The sequence below is a fragment of the Carassius auratus genome, chromosome 24, assembly GCF_003368295.1.
Source record: "Carassius auratus strain Wakin chromosome 24, ASM336829v1, whole genome shotgun sequence".
NCBI classification, from domain to species: Eukaryota; Metazoa; Chordata; class Actinopteri; order Cypriniformes; family Cyprinidae; genus Carassius; species Carassius auratus.
This window is the reverse complement of record NC_039266.1, coordinates 20,605,985-20,629,150: the sequence shown is the minus strand read 5'-3', so window position 1 is coordinate 20,629,150 and position 23,166 is coordinate 20,605,985. Positions and strand designations below refer to the sequence as shown.

The following is a 23,166-nucleotide window of genomic DNA, read 5'->3' as shown; positions in this document are numbered from 1 at the left end:
CATTAAGAATATGTTTTGTGTTTCACCGGGTTATTCATCATTATCATTCTGGCCACCCATATTGGAATAGAGCTTATACCCAGCACTGTAAGTTCGGCCACAGTACGGCTGCCTTCCTTCATCTCACAGATGTACACGGCATCATCATTGGTGGTGACATTGTGAATAGTGAGGCGGCGCAGGGTCCCTTCCACATCCATGCGGTACTTGGTACTTTCCTCCAGATGGGTCTCCTCCATAAACCAGCTGGCCTTTGTGTTCGGCACTGGCACCTCACACTGCAGAGTTGCTGTTTCCTTTTCCTTCACCTCGACATCCTGCAGCTTCTTTTTGAATGGGATCTTTGGTTCTGGAAAGTATACATGTTAGTGAGCATACAGAAGACAATTTCTTTTTAGCTGGCAGTCATGATCTGGCAGTGTCCTACAATTGGTTTTCATATTGATTGGCTCTCCAAGAAGGCAAATGATAAATGATAAATAAATAGGATGGTTTCACATATAGTATAAGTCAGATAAACCTACGCCAGTTGAGTTAAAGTGAACAAGAAGGGCAACTATTTGCAAGTGACCTTTGTGGTGTTCCCAATATAAGTGGACTTATGAAACCTGCCTGAGTGTGGGTCATTTTGAGGTAGATTTTTAAGTATATTTTATATACTACATTGGGTCAATTCAAGGGTGAACAGCCTTAAAAAAAAAATAACAGCATACAGTATAAGGCGAGAAAAAAATCTGACCATCAAACTAAAATAAATGGATTTCTTACATTATATGAGGTTTATTCTGTTTGTTTCCAGACTGCCTTTGGCTCTACTTTACCAGCTTGAAGTCAATCATTTGAAATCTGAACGTTTACAAAAAAAACAGCCTTAAATGTCATGAACTTCACACTCCTAATCCCTTCACATGGACGCCACTGCACTTTGCACTGCAAGGTTGAACTGGTATTCGGCGGTAACAGTTAAGTTTCTGTGACCTTTCTTTCAGGTGTCAAGATTAAGACACAGGAACAAGGTAGCAAAACATTATTGCTACACTTCTGGCTAAAATTAGAACTCTGAATAAATACAAAATCTGTGTAGATCATTATATCAACGTAGGCTTAGTTAGCATATAATTAGGATATAGACTAATGCTGCTAAACCTGAAGACGTCACTTGGAAAGTCACACATATAACGGTGTCAGAAGTGAGTTTGCAGCTAGCTATCACAACAACTGTGAACTAATCATCACCAGCAGAAAATAGGTGTAATGCTACACCCTCTTCGAACACTTGCAAGCACTTTGTTAAGCAGAGACTGAGCTGGAAGGCAAAGATGACTGTCATTAGTTGATACAATTTCAATTGAAAGGTTGGTGATTTATTAGGGCCGACTGTATTTTAACATCGCCATTATTGTGCTGATGTACGTAGTCATCTTATGTGCCAGGCTCAATAAAATTATGATATTCTCTGACTGATACGTGATATATAAAATACTGTACTTGTAGTTCTAATAGTAAAGTAATTGCACCAAGTTTTTTGGGAAATAACCAGGTGTAATCAACACCTCCAAAACTTTGCAATCCAAAAACTCATACCATCTCAGGAGGAGACATATACAAGACATGACACAACTAAGTTAAGGATCTGGTTGTTCAAGCCACAAATGAAAACTTACTTCTCCCAAAAAGGACTGTTTAGCTTAAATTTCCAAGCTTCAAACATTAAATGGGTTTAAAGTTTTTCCACCCCAAATTAGCAATTCTTTTTTGCTTTGATTCAAGTGTAAACTGAATTTACATACTCATTCTGACAGCAGATGGATCAATTAGTGTGCAAAAAGTTGCCAAGAGTAATTACAGTCCCGGCAGACATTATTCTTACCTTTGACGATCACTAGCACAGCACTATAGGTTTGTCCAGCCAAGTTGGATGCATTGCAGGTGTAAAGCCCATTATCACTTTGTTTGCAGTAGAGCACCTTGAGGATGAAATTCTCCGCCAGGTCCTCATACATCACATGTCTGCGGCCCTCACTGATGTTCGCCCCATCCTTCCTCCAGATGATCTGAGGTTTGGGATGGCCTGTGACGAAACAGCTAAGCTTTGCATGTTTACCCTCGGTCACCATACAGGTGCGAGTGAACACACCTTTGGGCAACATGCTGGTTAAGGCCGCAACCCTCTGCTCCTGATCATAGCCGAGTCCCAAGCTTCCAAGTTCCTCGGTGATCGAGGAAGATGAGGCTGTATGCGTGGTTGAGGAACTTTCCACGGTGCGGTATAAGGAGATGTCCTTCCGCATTTCTTCTTTCCGCTTCTGCATGTGTGAGAGGAGGGATGTGCTCTTGTCTGCATTCAGGAGACGAGTATCTTGAAGGTCGACCGCTAGCGCAGCAGCGGCCTGAGCACGGCCAATGGAGTTCTGTGCACGGCAGGTGTAGGTACCACTGTCCAAGCTCCTGACACTCTGGATCCTCAAGGAGCTGGAGTCATTTTCCGAGATTATCTTGATGCGGTTGGTCTCACCCAGGTAGCGACCATCCTTTTCCCAGTCAAAGTTGGGTGCCGGATGGGCTGCCACCCGACAATAGAAGGTAACATCACCCCCTAGACCCACACGGGTGGAGACAGGCTTGACTGTAAACACTGGGGCGCGATCAATCACAGTTTCCGGCAGTCCCACCTTCAGGGTCACAGCCGCATATGCCTCTCCAACGTTGTTCTTGGCACGGCACATGTACTGCCCACTGTCTTCTAGAGTTAGATCGTAGATGGTAAGTCGGTAAACGTCACCATCTTCTACTTTCTTGAAGCGTCCACCTGCCGAAAGAAGCATCTTGTCTTTCTCCCAGGTGACTACAGGAACAGGGTTCCCCACAATAGTGCAGCTGAGGGAGGCATCTCGTCCCACGCACAACGAGAAGGCTTTGGGTCGAGTTAGGAAGCGTGGAGCCCCACCAAATAAATTCTGATCCATTCTTGCTTTCTGTAGAGATGAAACAACACACTTTAATAAAAGTTGTGGTAAATGCATAGAGGAGAAACATAAGAACTTGAGATTATATAAGAAGCTTTCGGTATTTGCATCTTGCCACCAAATTTTGCAACTAATCTCAAGGACGTTTCTAAAAAAAGCTGCCTTTCAACTTATACTGTAAGTCGGTTTAAATAAAGAGGGTCTGTTAATGACAAATAACCATGTCAAGAAGATCCTGATATAGACATTTTGAGAAATGAGAGAGGCCTACTTTTAGAAATGCCCACTCAAACCTCTCCAGTATCCCTCCACAAATTTGAAATAAAGCTAGTTGGTTTAAAGAGTCAAATGTATTAACAAAGCATAAAAAATAGTTTGCCATGTTTGAGAATTCATCTTTTTGTATGTAACAATAGACAAGCTGATATGATAATGTAATAGTCATACTGCTACACTTTCCTGCATGCAACCCCGCCCCCCCAAAACAAAAATGACCAGCTAATGATATCTTTTCTCCATTTCTCCAAAAAGATAACAACTGTGAATGTAAACTGTCTTAAGGTTATATCGTCATTGTTTAGGTGGGATACTAGTATATAAATGAAATCAAAGACAATGGACATGCACTAGAAGCCATATTGGGTGGTCAAAATTAGCATTTTCCACTTTTGACAGAACTTTACATGGAATGTCCCATTTAAAATTACCTTTATCTTTATAACATTAAGAGGTCATCAACTTGAATCTACTATATCCAACAGAACAGTGGCTGATCTAGTGAAATCTCACCACAGAAAGTCAGTTTTACTGATGGGGTGGAATTCCAGTGTAACAAAGTTAAACAAAAGGATGTTGGTCTTTGAAAAGCATGACATTTGGTATCTCTAACACCTATCTCCCATCAGCTGCCTGTCCCAAAAATAACCTCAGCTGTCGGGCTCCGTCTGCACTATGTCCATTTGTAGAAGAGATTTGACCTGCTGTGTGATACTATATATGTTTTTTGTCAATGGAATTTTTCTAAACTTATAAATTTCGTTTCAAAGCACAGTAGATGTATTAGCCTGCGTGGATCTCTCCTTGCGAGAGAAAAAAAAAATGAAATCATTTTCATAATTAAAAACGGATCAACAAAATAATAAAGTAGCCTAACATAATCAGTTCAAACTTGTTGAATTTGCGACATATGTAATAAAATGACATTGAAAAGTATTCCCTCAGATAGCAATAGTTTCACGTTTTAATATTTTATAACGATTAAAAAATATCACATCTTACCTTTTTCCCGTCAAGCTAACGCTACTAATATAAACCTGTGCAGATGTTCATAAATATCCGGTGTTGGCATGTGAAGATATCCTCGTTAAAACATGTAAATTCCGTGAACTGTAGAGGAGGAGGACAGTGTGTTTTATCCCCCAGTGTCTTTGCTTTCTGTGTGACGCTTCTCTCGGTCCAGCCTCCCGTTGAAAATAGATCCGTCACTTGCCGGAGCAAATGTCGGACTGAGGTGAAGTAACTTTATTGTTGAACAGTCGCTTCAGCTCAACCTGTATGACAAACCGTTTAGGCAGGTTTTTTTTTTTTATCACAAAGCTATTGTCCTATTAATGCAGTAACAAATTGCACATTATTATTATTATTATATTATATGGATCTGTGGCAATAAATAGGCTACTTCTATCTAGTGCAATGGTCACAAGGATGATTATAAATTACATTGCATTACATTAAATATGACAAATCAAATTGTATTGCATTTTTTTATTTAGAACATAGACTACTGACATCGGTTTGTGTTTGTGGCATTTAACCAAAAGGTTTAACATCGTTTACCTTTATGAAATTTATTTTCCAACCATCCTTCAAATTACTGTGAATTGAAGCTGTTGGTCTAAGATTCAGATATAATTATTTTTCATCTGAAATCATTTCACTAAAATTAAACTCCCTCACAAACTCTTGTGATGGTTTGGTTATTCCATAGTTATTGTATGTCTCATATTTTCCTGAATGACTAGCGGGTCTTTCCCGTGCCTGTTGATTGACAGCAGCAGATTGGCCAGGCTCACATTTAAAACTGTCTGAAACTCAAGCAGTGGGATCAGTCAGACTCTTTGGTGCGAGGGATAATTTTGCTGCTTTAGTTTGCAAATGTGCAACTTTCACCATCCTTCCTAGTTTTACTGTAACACAAATGCTCAGCGCTTGTTTGGCGATGCTAACATAAATGTTGGGTTATGCAAAAAGTATTTTAAGAACTAGTTTAAACTCTAAACTACTAGAAGTGTTCCCTGCATTGCAACAGATAAACTGTAGATACACTGCAAACTCATTGAGATAGAGTTTACTGTGGCCATGGTATGCCACATATATATACACATAATACTATAAATACAAAATACAGATCATATCAAGTTGTTTCTAAACATATATATATAAGTGAGAAAGTTTGCTAATTTTAACTTGGAGCTAAATATACTGTATTCTAGCAGGGAGAGATAGTGGGATATGGGGCTGATCAGATATCTTTCCTGATAGATAAATACTTTCATCTTTTAATCCTCAAATACATTAAATATTAATACTATAATGCATTTGAGAAAAAGTATTTATTTAAAAGTACTTATTACTCAAATTCATTAATAGAGTATGTTTTAGGAATAGAGAATGAGTTAATTAAATTCTGAGCTTAATTAAACTCATACAAAATAATTAATGGAGTTGAACTGTGATTCAGCTCTGTGCAGGAAAATGTTGGCCCTCTACTGGTCAGGCAGAGAAATTACAGAAATGTAGATTTTCCCTCCAGAATAATTTGAGGCCAAATATTAGAGTTAACATCTTTCCATAGAAGGTTTTTAAAACCACCTATAACCAAAAAGACCATTTTGACATTTGCTTGGGCATTAACAGTTTAATATCGGATATGTTAATAAAATATGTAATATTTATAAAATATATATATTTATGTTATATAGGCACTTTATCCAAAATTATTCTTGACATATTCTTAAATGTCCTTCATTATAAAAATCCCTTTTTTGTGCAAACAACCAATAAAGGTTGAAAGAAGCAGCATATACTTGCATAATAAAAAAAGGTATATGTGGCTATATAAAAAAAGTACGTTGAGACAAACAGTATCAAAAAGGCTCATATATCCTGCATAATTAGTGTATCAAGAACTTCATTAAATTACAGTATACTGTCAAGTAAACAAGATATCTCCAGAGTCCCAAGACTGAATGCACCCATAACTACAAAACGGACCAATAATTTCTCATTAAAGTGGGTTTGAAGTTTGAAGGTTCACGCCTCTTTGAGTTTGGTGAGCTCCCATTGGCCACCTCCGCACGATCGCAGCATGATATCATGATGCTGTTTAATGAACACAAAGAATTCTAAGCACAGGCCATATGATAATGTTTGCCATGTTGTTTTAGTGAATGTGAAAAGGTCATAGATGATCATCTTTTTCAGAGTGCTATGGTGACCCAGACTGATGAGGGCAGGCCTTATAGAGCTCACCCTCGGCCTCCTCCGTCAGAGCACTAGTGGCCTCATCCAGTACTGAAAACAATCAGCATGTCTTACTCTTGACACAGGACATGAATGGGATCAATCAACTTTTATTCAAGACACATAAGTCTATAGTTTCGTAGTCCATAGGATCATCTGACTGATTACAGTAATTAAAGCTATAGGAAATTTTAAGAAACTATGCAAAAACTGACCTGCATATTTGGGCTGCAGGTAAAACAGCCTAGCAAAACAAAGCCTCTGCATTTCTCCTGGTGATAAAACATCATACCTGTCAAAAACAAGGGAATTCAGTCGGGTGCTCCGCTGCCACCTGCTGGACATGAAAGTGTATGACAGGACTGCCTGACTTTATCCACTGAATAAAGTATTAATGTACACATAAATCCCACTGGCAACACAACACGGCTCTATACGTTAACATATTAATGTTAACAGACCTAAAAAAATTATAGCATGTGTTAATTCGTGTTTCTCTTCATTTAAATCATAATGCATTAATGTGTGTAATTTGTTAATGAATCAGTAGGCCTATATGTTGAAATAATTAGAAACATTCAACAACAGAATTGACAGATTCTTTAAAACTATTGATAATTTTTAGTTCATATTAGTCCACTTTGTTTGCATAAATAACATTTTAGTTAAGCAAAAATATATACAGTATACAATGAGTCGCAAAGTCTGAGATCACTAATGAAATACAGATGCCTGTATTTTAGATCCAATTCAATTGATTTTTAAAAACAAAACAAAATGCACATTATAATTTAATCCTAGCAACAACTAAATTAAATTGAGTGAAAGAATGAATAAAACTCCAGTACAAACGTTCCTTTTTTTAAAATTATAATGCAATCATTAATTACAATATCAATGGTTTGATAGATATATATATATAAAAATCAATTAATTAACAGACGGCAAGTATTTCAGACTTTGAAGCGTGACCTGCAGTGAATTCTCTTCTGAGTTTCAGAGAAAATATACAGCATGCATGCTTGAGTAACACTCAAGATGTTTTATGTTTCCTTGTGCCTTTTATTAGATTTGTTTGATGTTGTCTTAACAAAATACTTTCCAATAAGTAAATTTAACACATTATTGCACACTGTAATGAAATAGGTTGCTATAATACTGCAAACACACATAAACAATTTTAGATAGGAGTGTTGTGTAGTTGCGGGGGAGCCCAGACAGATTATTGATCCAGAAATTCAGTTTTATTTTCATAGACTAAATGTAAAGAACATAACAGGATTTGAGAATAAATCCTATGAGCACAAAAATGTTCCACTGCAAGTGATTATTTACAACGATGAAAAACATTCCCTTTTATCATCAAAAGGGCCAACAAACACCAGTGCAACAAATTCAGATTTCATATCACGTCTCAGAGAAACCAATCAGGCCAACAATTAATATGATTTTGACTCGATTTAAAAGGTCTGATTCTTATAATGGGAAATTTTATGAAATAAAGCAGCCTGATGCTAAAAATAGGCACTGTGAGATATGAACAGATATGAACAGAAACAAATATATACCCACGATAAAACACAATAAGCTTTCCACTTCACACCATGCATATATACCACATGGCTAAATAAATAATATACTGATTGTTCAAACAATAAATCATAACTTGTGTCTTACTGAAATGTTTTTTTTTTTAATAATTGACATTTTTTCCCCTCTCATCTGTACAAATAACAATGTGCCACTCAAGTATGGTGACAATATCTAACAAGCAGACATGGTGTGATATATATTAAATAGCTGATATCTACTCCACAGTGTACACAGAATCATGAGTTTTGCTTGTAAAAACATGAATATTTCTTTGTCAACCCACTTCCACATTGTCTTTGATCGGCGGTTTCCACAAAACACAAAGTACGTCGATTTGCTTAAAACCAAATAATGCGTGCTATGTCAAAACGTTTATGATTAAAAAAGCATTGAATGAGAGCAGCTGAATGTCAACACACGTGAGCATCAAATACGTGAAGTCGATGATTATATCAGTTTGACACTGTTAGGTATGAAAGAAACAAAGTGCTCTTGTCAGACCAGTAAAAAAATAATAATCTGTACACCTCATCAACACCTGTTCAAAAGCTGGGGGCGTTCCACAGGGAGAGTCTCCTCATTTATTTGATTCCTTTAGCGATTGACTTTCCATCCTCTTCTCGGCCGCATTATTCGGCGTTCTGTACAGTTATTTGTTAAATGGTAAACAGGCTGGCAGTATGACTGTGGCACAGGCCGGTCCGGCTAAAGGTTCAGCCACTTCTCCTTCCATTTCTGTCCATGTGCCTTTCTCTGGGCTGTAACAAATGGTGGATGACTTATACGCCCCCTGCAAGAGATATTTAATAAGTTATTCATACAGTATTTTATTCAGTACTTCAGAATGCTTCTTTATGCATTTCATGGATGTACAGTACAATCTTAAGACAACCCTAATCAAAATGTTAGAGCTCTAACATGAAGTTTCTTTTTTCCAGCCAGAGTGTTTTAAATCCTAAATGATTTTAGGTGATGGTGCATTGAGTCATTTCTGCACTGTCATTATCAGAATTGCAAACATAGGGGTTGTTTCCGAACAGGTTTCCTGAACCCATCTGCCATTGGTTGGTCACACAGATAGTCCTGCCCCCAACTTCACACCATTGGCTGAGCCAGTTTTGAAATGCTGAGTGACTGAAAACTTTAAGCAAACTGAGCAATGTTTTGATAACACCTTTTTTGGGGAAAATCGACCTACAAATAACTTACAACTGGCTATACAACAAAACTACCTGCAATACTTACAAGAAAAATGACACATTTCAACTTTTGATTGTATAAAAGGGCATTTAATAATTTGTTTTTATTGCATTTTTAGATTTTTTTTTTACTTGGTATGGTAAATAAATGCACATAATTTTAAAATACAAAATAAGCTTAATTTATGAAAAATGTTATTTTTAATTTTCTTAAAAATAATTTAATTTTCTACATGATTTTTCTCTAAAATAAAAATGTTACATACAGTACATATACAAAATGTTATTTTTTTATATATTAAATAAAATAAAAATGGATAAAAATTAATTCTAGTAGTTAACTTAATAATTAATAATTAAATACAATTTTCTAGTACACACACGCACGCATGGACGCACACACACACACACACACACACACACACACACACACAGACACACACACAGACACACATATGTTTCTCTTAGATGTGGGGACTTTCCATAAGACTTCTATCACATTTATACTGACCAAACTATATTTTGTGTCCCGTAAACCTAAACCCACAGTACCCCTTAACATAAAACTCGTTTGCATTGTTAAGATAAATGTCATTTACTATTTTTAACCATTTTCTTTTTGACCGCAGGCCGTAGTATATCATTGTAGTATATCAAGTACACACACACACACACACACACACACACACACCTATCTATCTATCTATCTATCTGTCTGTCTGTCTGTCTGTCTATCTATCTATCTATCTATCTATCTATCTATCTGTCGCTAAGAGTAAGATGTGTTTACCATGCTCCAGCTGTAGCCTCCCATCAAGTAAATACTGTCATCAAGAACAGCACACCCAGGCCCGCTGCGTCCCTCTAAGATGGGCGTTTGCAGGATGCTCCACTGATCTGCTTTAGGGTCGTAGCATTCAACCAGCATCACATCCAGATGAGAGAATCCTACACACAGAGAAAGAGATCAGGGGAAACCCCAAGCGTATATGCCAAGCTCTTACTCTTGGAATCAAATCACACAAGAAACTGTTTTGATCACTATTGCGTACACAGTATGTGCCTCCACCGCTGCTGAGATTGGTTACAGCTATAGAAATTACCCTTTAAGTGGTTTCCCCCAATAGCGTAGAGGCGGTCGTTCATGCCTGCGAGAGCGTGTATGGCTCGCTTGGTGTTCATGTCCTGTTTCCGAGCCCACACGTCCATCACGGGGTCGTAGCAGTACAGCCAAGACACGTATTCACCGTTGTGAACGCCACCTGAAGCATAACACGCACAATACCAGGTTCAAGATAAGCACACAGATTCACAAAGAGAGATTTACAAAACGTTAAGTCAACATGGAATTAAAATTGACGGGATATTACTTTCTTAACCCTTGCTGTGTGCTGAGAAACCTAATTTGTTGCTCCCGATCAAAAATAATGAACCAAAAATTGCTTGTAAATCTTGGATATGCCATATCATCACCAAATCTTGGATTCAACCTTTTTGTCAACAGGGTTTTTTTTTTTTAATTAACTGATGATAGACCGCAATGATCTGAGCTTGTATACCTTAGTTTTTGATTGAAAAAAAAAAGCATTATTTGTGGATAATTTTGGCATAATTTATTCAAAAACTGATGTGCATAAGCTAAGATCAGTGAGGCTTATGATCTGTCAGTTCCAAAAAGAGATGAATAACCTGTGCTAATTGAAAAAAAACATATTTGTTAATAATATAACGAGAAATATATATATATATATATATATATATATATATATATATATATATATATATATATATATATATATATATATACATACATATATATATATATATATATATATATATATATATATATATATATAATTTTTTTTTTTTTTTTTTTTTTGTATATAGACTAGTCATTTATGACTGGATATACTTTAAATGTAACAACTAAGGAGGAAAAAATTCCTCTACATTTACAAAAATGATCCAATGAGGAAATAATTGGGAAGAAGATATAACATGTGTGAGCAAAGTCAGTAGGTTTTAGTCGAGTGTGATAACATTAACTAGTATTTTTGGAAAAAAGAATATCCTCTCTGGGTACAAATATCTGGTTTTATTTTTTTTTATCCAAAGTGACTTATATTGCATTAAAGATATAATCTGATTTATCAGTTCACATATTGCTTGGGAATCAAACTCATGACCTAGGTGTTGCAAGCACAGTGCTCTACTGTTTGTGCTACAGGAACAATTAATCAGTACATGCACTTCCAAAGAAAAATGTTTATCCTTTGTGAAAAAAAAAAGGACAAATTCAAATACGTTCCAACATTTTTTTCAACATACTGTTTTGCTTAGAAACACTAAACTTATTGTAAATGCTCAAAATATCTTGTAGACTTCATCTCTGTAGTGGCACCTGTTAGTAACGTCTCAGACACTTTGATTAATTGACTGTTTGGGTGAGGAGGTGTATCGTCAAACCTGAGATGTATATTTTCCCATTGTGCACGGCGCCTGCGTGTGCAGCCAGCGGCTGTGGAAGAGACGAAACGTAATTCCATTCGTTTGTCTCAAGGTTATAGGCTTCAACGCTAGACAGATAACCTGTCTCGTTCCTTCCCCCAACAACATACAAGTGCTTATCCAGGCAGCAAGCGAAGAAACTCGCTCTCCTGAAACAAAGACAAGATGAAAAGATCGTCTCTTAAAATCAGTCAACGTGGAGACTGTTTACAGCAAATATCCCGTCGCAGCCAAGAGTGAAAAATTCATCACAAAGGCTTAAGAAATAATTATAGCCATGTTATGAAGAGCTCTTATTATTTCATGAATAATAAGTCATTTTCAGAAGGCATCATACCTCTCCTGCATGGGCGGTAGTTGTATCCAGCTATTGAATCTCGGATCATATCGGCTTACAAAGTTGGTGCTATGTTTGCCTGTGAAGATGATACACATACAGTATTAGTTTTATTACAAACAGTTTTTAAAAAAGCACTAGAAAACATTTCAGGCATGTGTGATGAATCAGAAGGTAAACAATCTGTGTGATAACATTAAGTTATTGTGTTTAGCTTCACCATTAGGGTTCCACTGGTCTTCTCCACCCAATAAAAGCAGGAAGTTCTCCACCTCAACCACACAGTGATGGGCGCTGTTATACGGCATTACTGTAACACAGAGACGAAACTGATGAATGCTTGAAAATGACTCCCGAATAGTGAAAGACCAATGATATTTGACCATTTTTAGATCATCAGCATCCATAAATCAACATTTACAATAAATATGGTGTAATGTGGTGGTGCTATACAGACTGGTGCCCATCTGTATTACAGTATATATATACTCTCTTTATATATAGATAATGTTACAGTCAATCCAATGCTGCAATCCAAATATTCTTCTGTTTTGTCTGCATTTGACTAATTTAAAAATTCAATGAAGAATTCTAGAAGAATAAGAATTTTATTAATAACCACAAACCAACATTTGGTCCCAAACTAGATAGATTGTCTAATTGGGCTAAATTTGCAATGCTAAACAAATGTAAATCTATTTTACACACATTTTTATTAATTTATTAATTTTCTAAAATTTGTATATTTTATTAAATATATTAATGTTAATCTACTAATAATTTATATACTAATATAATAATATTTTAGGCAAGGCAAGTTTATTTATATAGCACATTTCATAAAAGAAAGTAAAATAATCATGAAGAAAAATAATAAAAAAAATAAAACAAGCAATTTTTAAACTTTTAAAATGATAGAAAATTAGCTTATTTAAAATGAATTTAAAAACAGTTAGAAAATGACTTTACATAAAAAACATTAATATTTTAACATTATATATATATATATATATATATATATATATATATATATATATATATATATATATAAACACTTTATGCAAAAAAATACTGTATGTATGTATGTATGTATATATATATATATATATATATATATATATATATATATATATATATATATATATATATATCATTTAATTATTATTATTATTATTATTATTTTTTTTTTTGCAGTCATCCAATCAAATCATATTTCCTCATATGAACAGCTTTGGATTGTTGTGGACATACAGTACATGCTGTATCCAGCACTAGTCTTTCCTGTCTCCATCTCGTCTAATTCTCCAGCTCCCGTAAAAGTGACCCCCGGTTGAAATAGAGAGAAATGGTCGTGAGGTGACAGTCATAATGAACATGATCATCTTCACTCCATAAATCTCCGTCCGGTGCCCGTGCAGCGTAAATCAGTCGTACACTAAGAGCCACCTGTCTGCCTCGATCATTCATTTCCACCGTCACATCGCCGCTGCCTGATGGATCACAGTTGCTGTAAAATTAGACAGCCTTGAATCGCGCTTTTTTCCGATTGGCCTCTTCTACTGCAATCTAACTGGAGTCTGACGCACCGAGGCCTTTCCATTGAGAACGGATCCGGAATGAATTGCACGGCTCCATCCCACGAGGGGAACCTCCTGACTGTCTCGCTGCACACAAAACCAGACTGACTGACAGAGATCTTACTATTATTTGGCGTCTCAGGAGGCTTTTGTGGCCTGCTGACATTTACTGCTGCAGACTCGACACACGTGCGATTTGTTGTGAGATGATCCAAATGATCAGGAGGTCACAGTCTGGCCTTTGTTATTGATCTACACAGGTGCAGACGCATCATATTACTAAACTGACTGATAAGAAACCTGCACACTGCGAAGATTTATGATATTGACTTTTAAAGGCACAAATATTCTGAATTTCAGTTCACTAGGTCTTTGTTTTTTAGGCTTTTAAATGAACCTACATGCTGAGACATCGGAAATATAGTTTATGATAGTGTACTGACCTGTCAGGAGCATATTTATGTCATATTTTAATCCAAAATCTAAAGAAAAAAAACATGATTTTAATTTTGGTTAAAGAAAATTGTTAACACTTTACTAAAAGGTTTCATTTGTTAACATTAGGTAACTACTTAAACTAACAATTGAAAATACTTTTAGTTAATGTTTATTTCAACGTTTACTAATACATTATTAGAATAATAAATTGTATCTGTTAACAGTTGTATTTATATTAACTAACCTTATCAAGGATTATTAAATAAAATAACATCTGTCTTGCACATTGTTAATGTTAATATGTTAAAGCTTATAGCACCTTTTTTTAGGATCATTATTACAAGCTTGCATTGATTAAAAAAATAAATTATAAAAAATATAAAAATAAACAGCAATATGAAAAGATGATGATTGTGAATTCATTGCAGCGTTGTTATATTTGATATTTTGAATATTTGAATTTTGAATATATTTGATATTTTGAATATTTGAATTTTGAATATATTTGATATTTTGAAAGTGAAACTAAAACTAAATCCATCAGAAACAACATAAAAAAAACAATAAATAAAAGTTTCTTAAAACTAAATAAAATATAAAAAGTTTTTATTTCAGCTAGCTGCTAAGGGAATATTTCTCATTAAAATTAAAATGTTAAATATAAAATGTTAACTATATAATAACACTGATTCATTGTAGTATCAATCAATCAAAGTATTTATTCACCACAACAATGTTTATTGTTCTGCTTTTAATTGATGCTGATTACAAACTAATTGTGAATCCTGATTGAGAATAATAAAAAAGAAGAAAAAATTGATTTGAAGGAAAGGTGCTTCATTGTCATGTAAATAATATTTGTAAATAGACTTTATGCAATGTAATGCAATATATATATATATATATATATATATATATATATATATATATATATATATATATATATATATATATGTGCTGTAAGATATCTAATAAAGGACTAAACCAATGGCATAATGACATAATAATCATCACAAATCTGACCATAGCAGACTTTGTACACTAGGTGGCAGTCTCACCACAGAGCAGAAAGCCATAGAAGCAGAGAGGTGCAGCCAGTCATGATGAGAACCATCCTAAATAGTGCTGATGATGGTTTTAATCAGTCGCCTTTCCCCCCCTTTTGGGTTTCGGCTCATTGCAAAGTTGTGATTGAATGTTAATAACCTGCACACCCCAAACGACATCAAGGGGCTGCTGGTGTGTTCACAGGATGATTTTGCAGTTTGGTCGCTCCGCCTGGCCATGGGCCATTTAAGACTCGACGTCTGAGGCAGAAATAAAGGACATTACACTATGACCTTATGAGTGTAAGTTATATAGATCCAGATGTAATTCATTAATGAATGTTATGCGTGCTGCCAAACGCTTACGAGCAGGTTTCAGAGCGTAAGGTGTCTTTGTAGGCCTCACACCTCAGCGATGCAGTGATTGGATGACTGAACGCAATTTTAGCCATAAAACAAAATGACTGCACGTCCGTTTATGTCCTTGTTTTGCCTCAGTAAGGAACAGACACTATAGAATCGTTTTAATTAAATCATAATACATTGTGAGTTATTACATGCTATATAGACTTAATTTAGGATTATAGGCCTACTCCAGGTATATGGCTTAAAAAGTGCTATAAAACTGAACTTTCTAAAGGTTTCCCTTTGCCAAGATTATCTGCAAACACGTTACCTCCTATGTTTTCAAAGAACAAACTCGAAGCACATGTACAAACAGTTAGTGATTGATTCGGTACTAGTTTGGAAAGATTATTTGTACAATAGCACAGTTTAAACCATTAACAGCTAGCTCTGAGGCTAACAGTTAGCCGGGGAAATCATAAGCAAGAGACTTATTTAAAACTCTGATAAATTACTGCATATAAACGGACTATTTGTTTTGAGGAAAACATTCTTAGGAAAGAAAAATCTTAAGTGCCTCGATTGTTTCTTGTAGACAGCAATGAAATTACAAGTAGAGCAAAAGAGATCTGTCTCCAGCTTCTCAGATGTTTCACCAGAGAAATCTCCTCTACAGATTCAGACACCTCAACAATGTCTCAATCATCAAAAGTCAGAGAGTATTAACTCATCAAAACATTTGAGTTCCAGCAATATTAATATAGGGGATATTTAAGCTAAAAATGAAAATTCTGTCATTATTTACTCTCCCTCACGGCATTTCAGACCTGTATGCATTTCTAGAGCAGAACACAAAATAAGAGTTTTGAAGAATTTTGGGAACTAAACAATATTGGGCTTTCATTGTATGGACCAAAATATAAAAATACAGAAAACACCAAGACGTTTTTCAAAATATCTTCTTTTAGGGACAGAAGAATACTGTACAGTTTTGGAACGACATGAATAAATGACCGAATTACAATTTTGCGGTGGAGTATCCCTTCAATTGTTTCTTTTAGACAGAAATGAATTACAAAAGGCCACTTTTGCTTTTGTTTCCTGGTCAATCATGAACTCACATGAACTACAGGTCAATCTGTGGCTCATTTGTGTCCATTTGATTTTTTCCACGGTGTTAGAACAAACACCTGAGACAAAGTTGAGACTTAAATGAAACATACTTTTGTTTGCTAGGATTTCCATTCTGAGAATTAAAAATGACACATTCCACTGCAAGATTACACAACTATGACATCACTTTTTATGATTATGATGTCAACACTCAAGATTCCGACACATTGTTGTGATTTCAATCCTTGCAGGAATTCTGATTCTAATTCCTCATGCCAAAACACACAACAAACAACTGGCAGCACACAAACCGCTCGCGCTCCTTCCCTGCTGTTCGCGAAGACAAATGCACTTACGAGAAGGTTTGCCCTAATAAAGCAGTTCAATAAGAATACGTGTCATCTTCTGATGATGAATCTTCCCGAGATCATTAGATTAAAATTAATCTTGCCGGCACGCTTATGCAAAAAGACAGAGGCAAAAAAAGAAAAAAACACACACAAGCGAATCCAGGCGTTACAGCTCCACAATGGTGTGAAGGCAGTCACGCTCTGATTAAAAAGTTACATTAAAAGTGATAGTGATACATCATTACCTCCTGCATCTCAGGAAGCTCTTGCTCTATTCTGCTCTGCGACACAGGCAGGGTTCTTCCTGTGGAAGAGAATAGACCATGCTAGCAAGGCACTCACTAGTAAGGATCTTCCATGTCTTCTTTTCGTCGTCGTAGTACTGAACCAGATTACTGGGGAGGCGGTCGGGACCCGGGGGAAGGCCTCCAACCAACAGGAGCATCCGTTTGTTTGAACGAATCCTGGGTTACAGAAACAGATTCATTAACAATTCTGTCATTAGCTGTTATTAGTGCAGAGCAATGACATATTGAGTGAGATGCCACGACAAGGTAAACGCGTGTACAAACACAAGGAGGGAGACAGCAAGCCGAGCAGAGAACATGGGAGAATATTAATGCTGAACGACTCTATCACCACCCTCAGAAAGAGAAATCATTTCATTTTTAAGTTCTAGAATCAATAAGCCCCACTGCAATGAAGTTTCCCTAGGATTTGTGTGTGCGCGAGGCACAAGTACACAGTAATGCAGGATGTATTTTTATGTCTGGTTACTACAAAGTCTCATTTTAAATAGTAAAATGGTAACATTTCATGTTTATTTATAGCTGTTTGCTTTAAATGTTTTTAATGTTCCTGTAGCTCAATTGGTAGAGCAGTGCACTATCAAGCGTAAGGTTGGGGGTTCGATTCCCCGGGAACACGTGATATGTAAAAATTGATAGCCTGAATGCACTGTAAGTCGCGTCTGCTAAATGGTTAAATTTGAATTTTAAAATGTAAATGTTATCTGATAGGGCTACAAACTCTTATACTTGGAATATTGATAAAATCAGATGTGTGGTTGTGATTCAAACCATGTTAAGGTCTTGACAGCCTTTCTGTTGTAATCCTGTCGGCCAAAGTTGTGCATGTGACTGCTGTCAACACTGAAATGCTTTTAACGAATCTTGGCTGAATATGCATGCATCCATCCATTCAGTCAGTCAATCCAGTAATTTAATTAAACTAATCAACTAATATCTAATCAATAGTTAAAGAAAATATAGTTACTGTGCAGTTGAAATCATAGATTTAATAAGTGCTTTAAAGTCTGGATGTTCAATATTTACAATACCTTCAGATCTGTGAGACTGAGCTTGGGAAATAAATGAACATCTCCAGCCGTGGACAATGAAACTACACAGTCTTCAACACTAGTATCATCATCAGGACACCAATAGAGCCGTTTGCTCTATTTGATGATGCTCAGCAAATGATATTAACACTGGCAAGACAGAACAGGTGAAGAGTGCTGCTACGCAATAACGTGACGTGATTGCCAAATAATAACAATCAAACAAGTTATCAATAGAATTCTATTAGCTAATGCATACTAATATACATAGAAAGCCCTATTGACTTTCATATAATCTTAATTCCTGAATTGAAAAAGTGACATTTCAAATGAGATTATCTCGTTGCAAACCATGTCTCTTTCGCTCATATTCTCCAACAACTGATTCCAGTTTATTCCACGGTCACCTATTCCTGCTAATTATCCCATCTGCAGACCGCAATAATGTCTGCAGTATGCAAGCTTGCAACAGTGCTGAAATTAATCAACCCTGAAACAGCACATGGAGGAATAGAAAGAGGATCTCACAGATAAGGCAAAGCGTGGAAACCGTGTGAACAAATATGGGATCAGATATTGCAACAAAAGATTGCTAATCTAATCTAATTCACTTTACAAGTAAACTGTGCAGCATGTAAGAACACATTAGATCTTTACTAGTGAGATTGATCTGTTTACTGACACCTGCCACAAGCCTGGCGTGATCACGTGCACGGCGTGTTGTGTGGTGCTCTACATTTACATACTGTACTCATGTCTGACATATACAGAAAGACTCTTTCCTCTCACACAAAACTGTGAAAATACAAATACTTAATATTGTTCTTCTTTTATTTTTCTTGTCTATAACAAAAGTTTCCATGGACATAACCCCTTTGTTAAAATGTATATGTTAAAAACTCGATTTTTAAAACAAAAAGACTACTTTCTAGCCAAAAACATACAGTTGGGAACGTGTCAAGTTGATGCAGGAGATCCTACCTGCTGGCTGTGGTCTGTCTGCAGTGCTGTCTGAAGGGCATCAGGTGGTAGTTCATGGCATCCAGGAGAAGTTTCTGGCACACCGGGTCACTCCTCATAAAGTCCACTGACTGCACCCTCTCCACCAGCTCTGGGGCAGGGATGAGGGCGAAGCGCAGACGCTTCATCAGGTCGGGAGCGTAGTGCATCCTGGTCTCCCTGTCGTGCTCCAACCACAGCACGGACATCTGAAAGAGCGCCAGCTCCGACTCCACGGGCGGAGGCAGGGCGTCCAGCATGGCGCACATCTCCTCAAAGTTCAAGAGGAGCACGTCCTCCACCAGGTACTTGTTGGCGAGCTTCTTGGTCTCGTCCAGCCCGTGCAGAGCTGCGATCTTGCAGATCTGCTTGTAGTTTTGCACCGAGATCTGGTCGTTGAGGAACTGCACGCTGAGTTTGGTGATCTGGGGGATGTTGAGGATCTTGCTGACGGAGAGCACCTCCTCCACCGTGTCCAGGGAGAGGGTCACGTTGGCCGTGTAGAGGTACTCCAGCACCAGCCGTAGACCGATGGAGGAGCAGCCCTGCAGCACCAGGTTGTTGATGGTGGAGCGCGGGCTGGGCAGGAGTTTGTCGTCGGGGGAGGAGGACGGGGTGCCGCTGCTGCCTTGGTCCTTCGCCGCCAGCCCGTCTTCTCTGCTCAGCATGTGCGTGGAGAACAGGGACCTGAAGTACTGCGAGCAGGAAGCCAGCACGGCTTTGTGGCAGTGGAACTGCTGTCCCTGCGCCGTCAGAGTCACATCGCAGAAGAGCTGCTTCCTCCACAGCAGGTTGAGACCGTGCAGCAGAGTGTCGCTGTGAGTCGGGTCAAACGTGGAGGTTCGGTCACCCGATCTGGACATGACTTCGGGGCTGCGCACACCTCCTGCGAGTAAACAATGCCATTGGTGCACTACACTGCATGGAAATGCATCAGCTGGTTTTATAAAAGCATATGCATTCTGAAGGTATCTCATTCATTGCATGCATGCAAGTTGGATTTGTGCGGATATATATATATATATTATATACACACATCGTGCGTGCATGCAAATGCATTAAGTTTGCAGCATGCAAGCGCATGCATTTCCCAACCATACGCATCCTTGCATACCCATCTATATATCTCATGCATGCGTTCGCGAGCACGTCAAATCCGATGGTCGCTGCGGGCTGAAACAAACTACACCTGGTTGTTGGAAAGCAAAGCCCAAGATCTAGCCGACAAACTGCCCGCTATCTGTTAGCCGGCCACGCGAACACATACACACACACACTCCCTTACAAGACATAAATGCATGCACACGTTTCCCCTGATATGCGATACAAAAGCAATTAGTTTGTCTCCCGCAACATCAGCATCATCACCACCGTAGATGTGCGGTTGCGCATCGCTTTGGTCGGCAACAACACAATGCAATCGCTCCGTTCAACAACACGCGCGGTATTTCTCGCCCAATCTGAGGCAGAACAGCAGAAGAAACGGCAACTTTCAGCCCGTGGCACATTTACGCACAGTGCGCACCCGTGCCTAATGCTAGTAGTAGGTATCCAAAACTTACCTGACTTGAAGAAAAGTAAAGCTGCGGCTCCTTCAGTGCACTTTCTTTGTTCGGTCCTGTTGGAAAAGTCTATGATCGATGGATCAGAATCCTAACCATTGATCCCCACTCATTCAAGATCATTGATCATTTATGTTTCCTCTGAATTAACAAGAAGAAGAAGTGTGTGTGAGTGTGAGAGGAGCCGTGTGCTTTCTGCAAGAGAAGAAGAAGAAGAAGAAATATACGTGTGACAAATTATGCTACCAAGAAACAACACATCATTATCCTTGGGCCTGGGGCTCAGTGAGTCGTAACGAGAGTAATAGGAAATCCACGGTCGGGGAGAGAAACGGACGCGCATGGCCGGTGGAGAGAGACCGCGCAGGGGTATGGATGCTGGAGAGACTCGCAAAATTATGGCTCAAGGCTATTGTAAAAACTGTCGAGCGTAAATGACTGCGATTTCAAACATCTATGGAAAAAGAGGAGAGGAGAAAAGGCGAGTCTTTCCTCTCTTTCTCTCTGCGTTATGGAGAGAACCGTCAAGTTTTAGTGCGCATTGCTAATTAGTCAATTTCTCTGTTCCTTCACAGCCCGACGCCTCTGCTGCTGAGCTGAAACTGCTAATTTCTGGGACCAGCCTTTTTTTTGGGCTCTGAACGGGGGATGGATGAATGGCTTGTCTCGCACAAATGACAAAAAGCCCCCCTCTGCCTTAATCTCCATCGCCAAAATAACCCCATCCTTTTCTCCTTTTGCTTAGTCCTTCAAAAGAACGAACAAGGGACTTTTGGGCAAACTTGTCTTGTGGTCTTGAGTGAGCATCATGGACATGACATCAAATGCTCGTATTGCTGAATTATTTTATATATAGGTAGTTTGATGAAACAAATAAACTTATTCAGTTCTGCGTTGTTTCAAACAGCTTTTTTAACAATAGCACTTGAATTTATTTAATGTGTGCAGCTTTCCAAATGCATATTCATATGAAACTACTGAAAATGCTTCCACTGTAACCTGTTCATTGAGAAAAACAAAAACAAAAAATCTGATTTAATACCGTATTTTATTCACCTTAGATAGTGGGCACCATCATCTAATGTTCATCCAAGTGGCAACCGTGTACATACTGAAACAGAAAATCAGGTAGCAGGTAACTAAATCTTCATATTGTAACATAAAATAGTTGCTTGACATGCAAGACGGATTTATAATGGTACATAGCCATCTGGAAAACAGCATCAAGCTTGCAAAGCCATTAAAAGAAAAGGTTTGAGATAAAGCATATGGATCAAGTGAAGGATTCAACTTTTTTGTTTTTGTTTTTTCGACATCATAAATGGCTAGATATAGCACTTCCTGTGCTCCTAATGAAAGTTTTACTGCTGATGCATTACTCATATGTCCTCATGCGTTCTCTGATAGTTCTCCTCACACACCGTGCTATACAGTGTAGAGAACATCTTACTTGATCTAATAATCTGCAGATAAATGAGGATATATGAGAATGCAAAAAAATGCACTTCATGGAGAAACACATAAAGAAGTGCTACCTGTACTCCACTAAGCATATTGAACATTACATAAAAAAAAGCACCAGATTAAAGTATTTTGGACAATTTTATACCCATTTTGAAGCTGCAAACAAAATTGCATGCATTTATTTTGTATTATTAACCATAAATACAGACCAATAATAAAGTGAGTGCGGTCTTCACATAATTCTTGATCTATAAACCTGTACATTGCCTGTTGTTGCACAGCACTGGTAACATCGTATTGCATCAGCTTCCAGCTGGCCCAGATATACAGTACACGAGATTGTAGCTTTGCATTACATCCAATTCTGTAGAAACCATACGTCAATATTTCATACAGCTCAACTGTCGTCATGTGACAGCTTGTGGTGTTATGCCATTATGAAATAAAACCATTGCATTACTCTTAAAAAGAACAGGATATGGTAAAACAGTACCATAAAGCCATTATCAGCGATTAGTCCATTTCAGAAAATATGAGCTAAAGGAACACAAGTTAATAAAATATAGAATATATGCAGAATATACCAAGTCATGAAGCATTGCGATGTAAATGCCCAATTAGTCAAACATATGCACTGTTTGTTAGTAGGTAAGATTAACGCTTCTAAATCCTCATATTATAACATAGTTGCTTGACATGCAAGACAGATTTATAATGTTACATAGCCATCTGGAAAACAGCATCAAGCTCACAAAGCCATTAAAAGAAAAGGTTTGAGATAAAGCATATGGATCAAGTGAAGGATTCA

The 23,166-nt window shown here is 37.4% G+C and overlaps 2 protein-coding genes across 4 annotated transcripts in view; both read right to left on the bottom strand.

Annotated features, from left to right (window-relative positions):
- The window catches only part of LOC113042568 (obscurin-like), a 38,312-nt gene extending 33,860 nt beyond the window's left edge, over positions 1 to 4,452 (bottom strand). The window contains 3 exon segments of the mRNA XM_026201511.1: positions 80 to 349; positions 1,871 to 2,975; positions 4,245 to 4,452. Of these exon segments, the coding sequence (XP_026057296.1) occupies positions 80 to 349; positions 1,871 to 2,966 (1,366 nt within the window). The 5' untranslated portion in view covers positions 2,967 to 2,975; positions 4,245 to 4,452.
- A 3,476-nt stretch (positions 4,453 to 7,928) lies between these two features.
- Positions 7,929 to 21,632, bottom strand: LOC113042583 (kelch-like protein 14). Of its 3 annotated transcripts, XM_026201544.1 has the most exons (10): positions 21,141 to 21,632; positions 20,895 to 21,035; positions 19,315 to 20,218; positions 17,337 to 17,458; positions 12,346 to 12,435; positions 12,126 to 12,204; positions 11,747 to 11,937; positions 10,384 to 10,542; positions 10,071 to 10,228; positions 7,929 to 8,871 (listed from the first exon to the last, which is right to left on the bottom strand). In XM_026201544.1, the coding sequence occupies exons 3-10, from the start codon at positions 20,193 to 20,195 to the stop codon at positions 8,731 to 8,733; spliced, it is 1,821 nt and encodes a 606-aa protein (XP_026057329.1). In that variant the 5' UTR covers positions 20,196 to 20,218; positions 20,895 to 21,035; positions 21,141 to 21,632; the 3' UTR covers positions 7,929 to 8,730. The 3 variants fall into 3 exon arrangements, with proteins under 3 accessions (XP_026057329.1, XP_026057328.1, XP_026057327.1); XM_026201543.1 differs by having other exon boundaries at positions 20,895 to 21,632; XM_026201542.1 differs by lacking the exons at positions 20,895 to 21,035; positions 21,141 to 21,632 and having other exon boundaries at positions 19,315 to 20,351.
- Between the last annotated feature and the right edge of the window lie 1,534 nt (positions 21,633 to 23,166).

What these genes read in the sequence shown, in the direction of transcription:
- LOC113042583 (XM_026201542.1), bottom strand. Translation starts at nt 20,309, where the DNA reads ATGAGATACCTTCAGAATGCATATGCTTTTATAAAACCAGCTGATGCA. An exon ending in AGACAGACCACAGCCAGCAG is followed by an intron (nt 17,459 to 19,314) that starts GTAGGATCTCCT and finishes TCTGTAACCCAG; the next exon opens with GATTCGTTCAAACAAACGGA. An exon ending in AGACCAGTGGAACCCTAATG is followed by an intron (nt 12,205 to 12,345) that starts GTGAAGCTAAAC and finishes TCATCTTCACAG; the next exon opens with GCAAACATAGCACCAACTTT.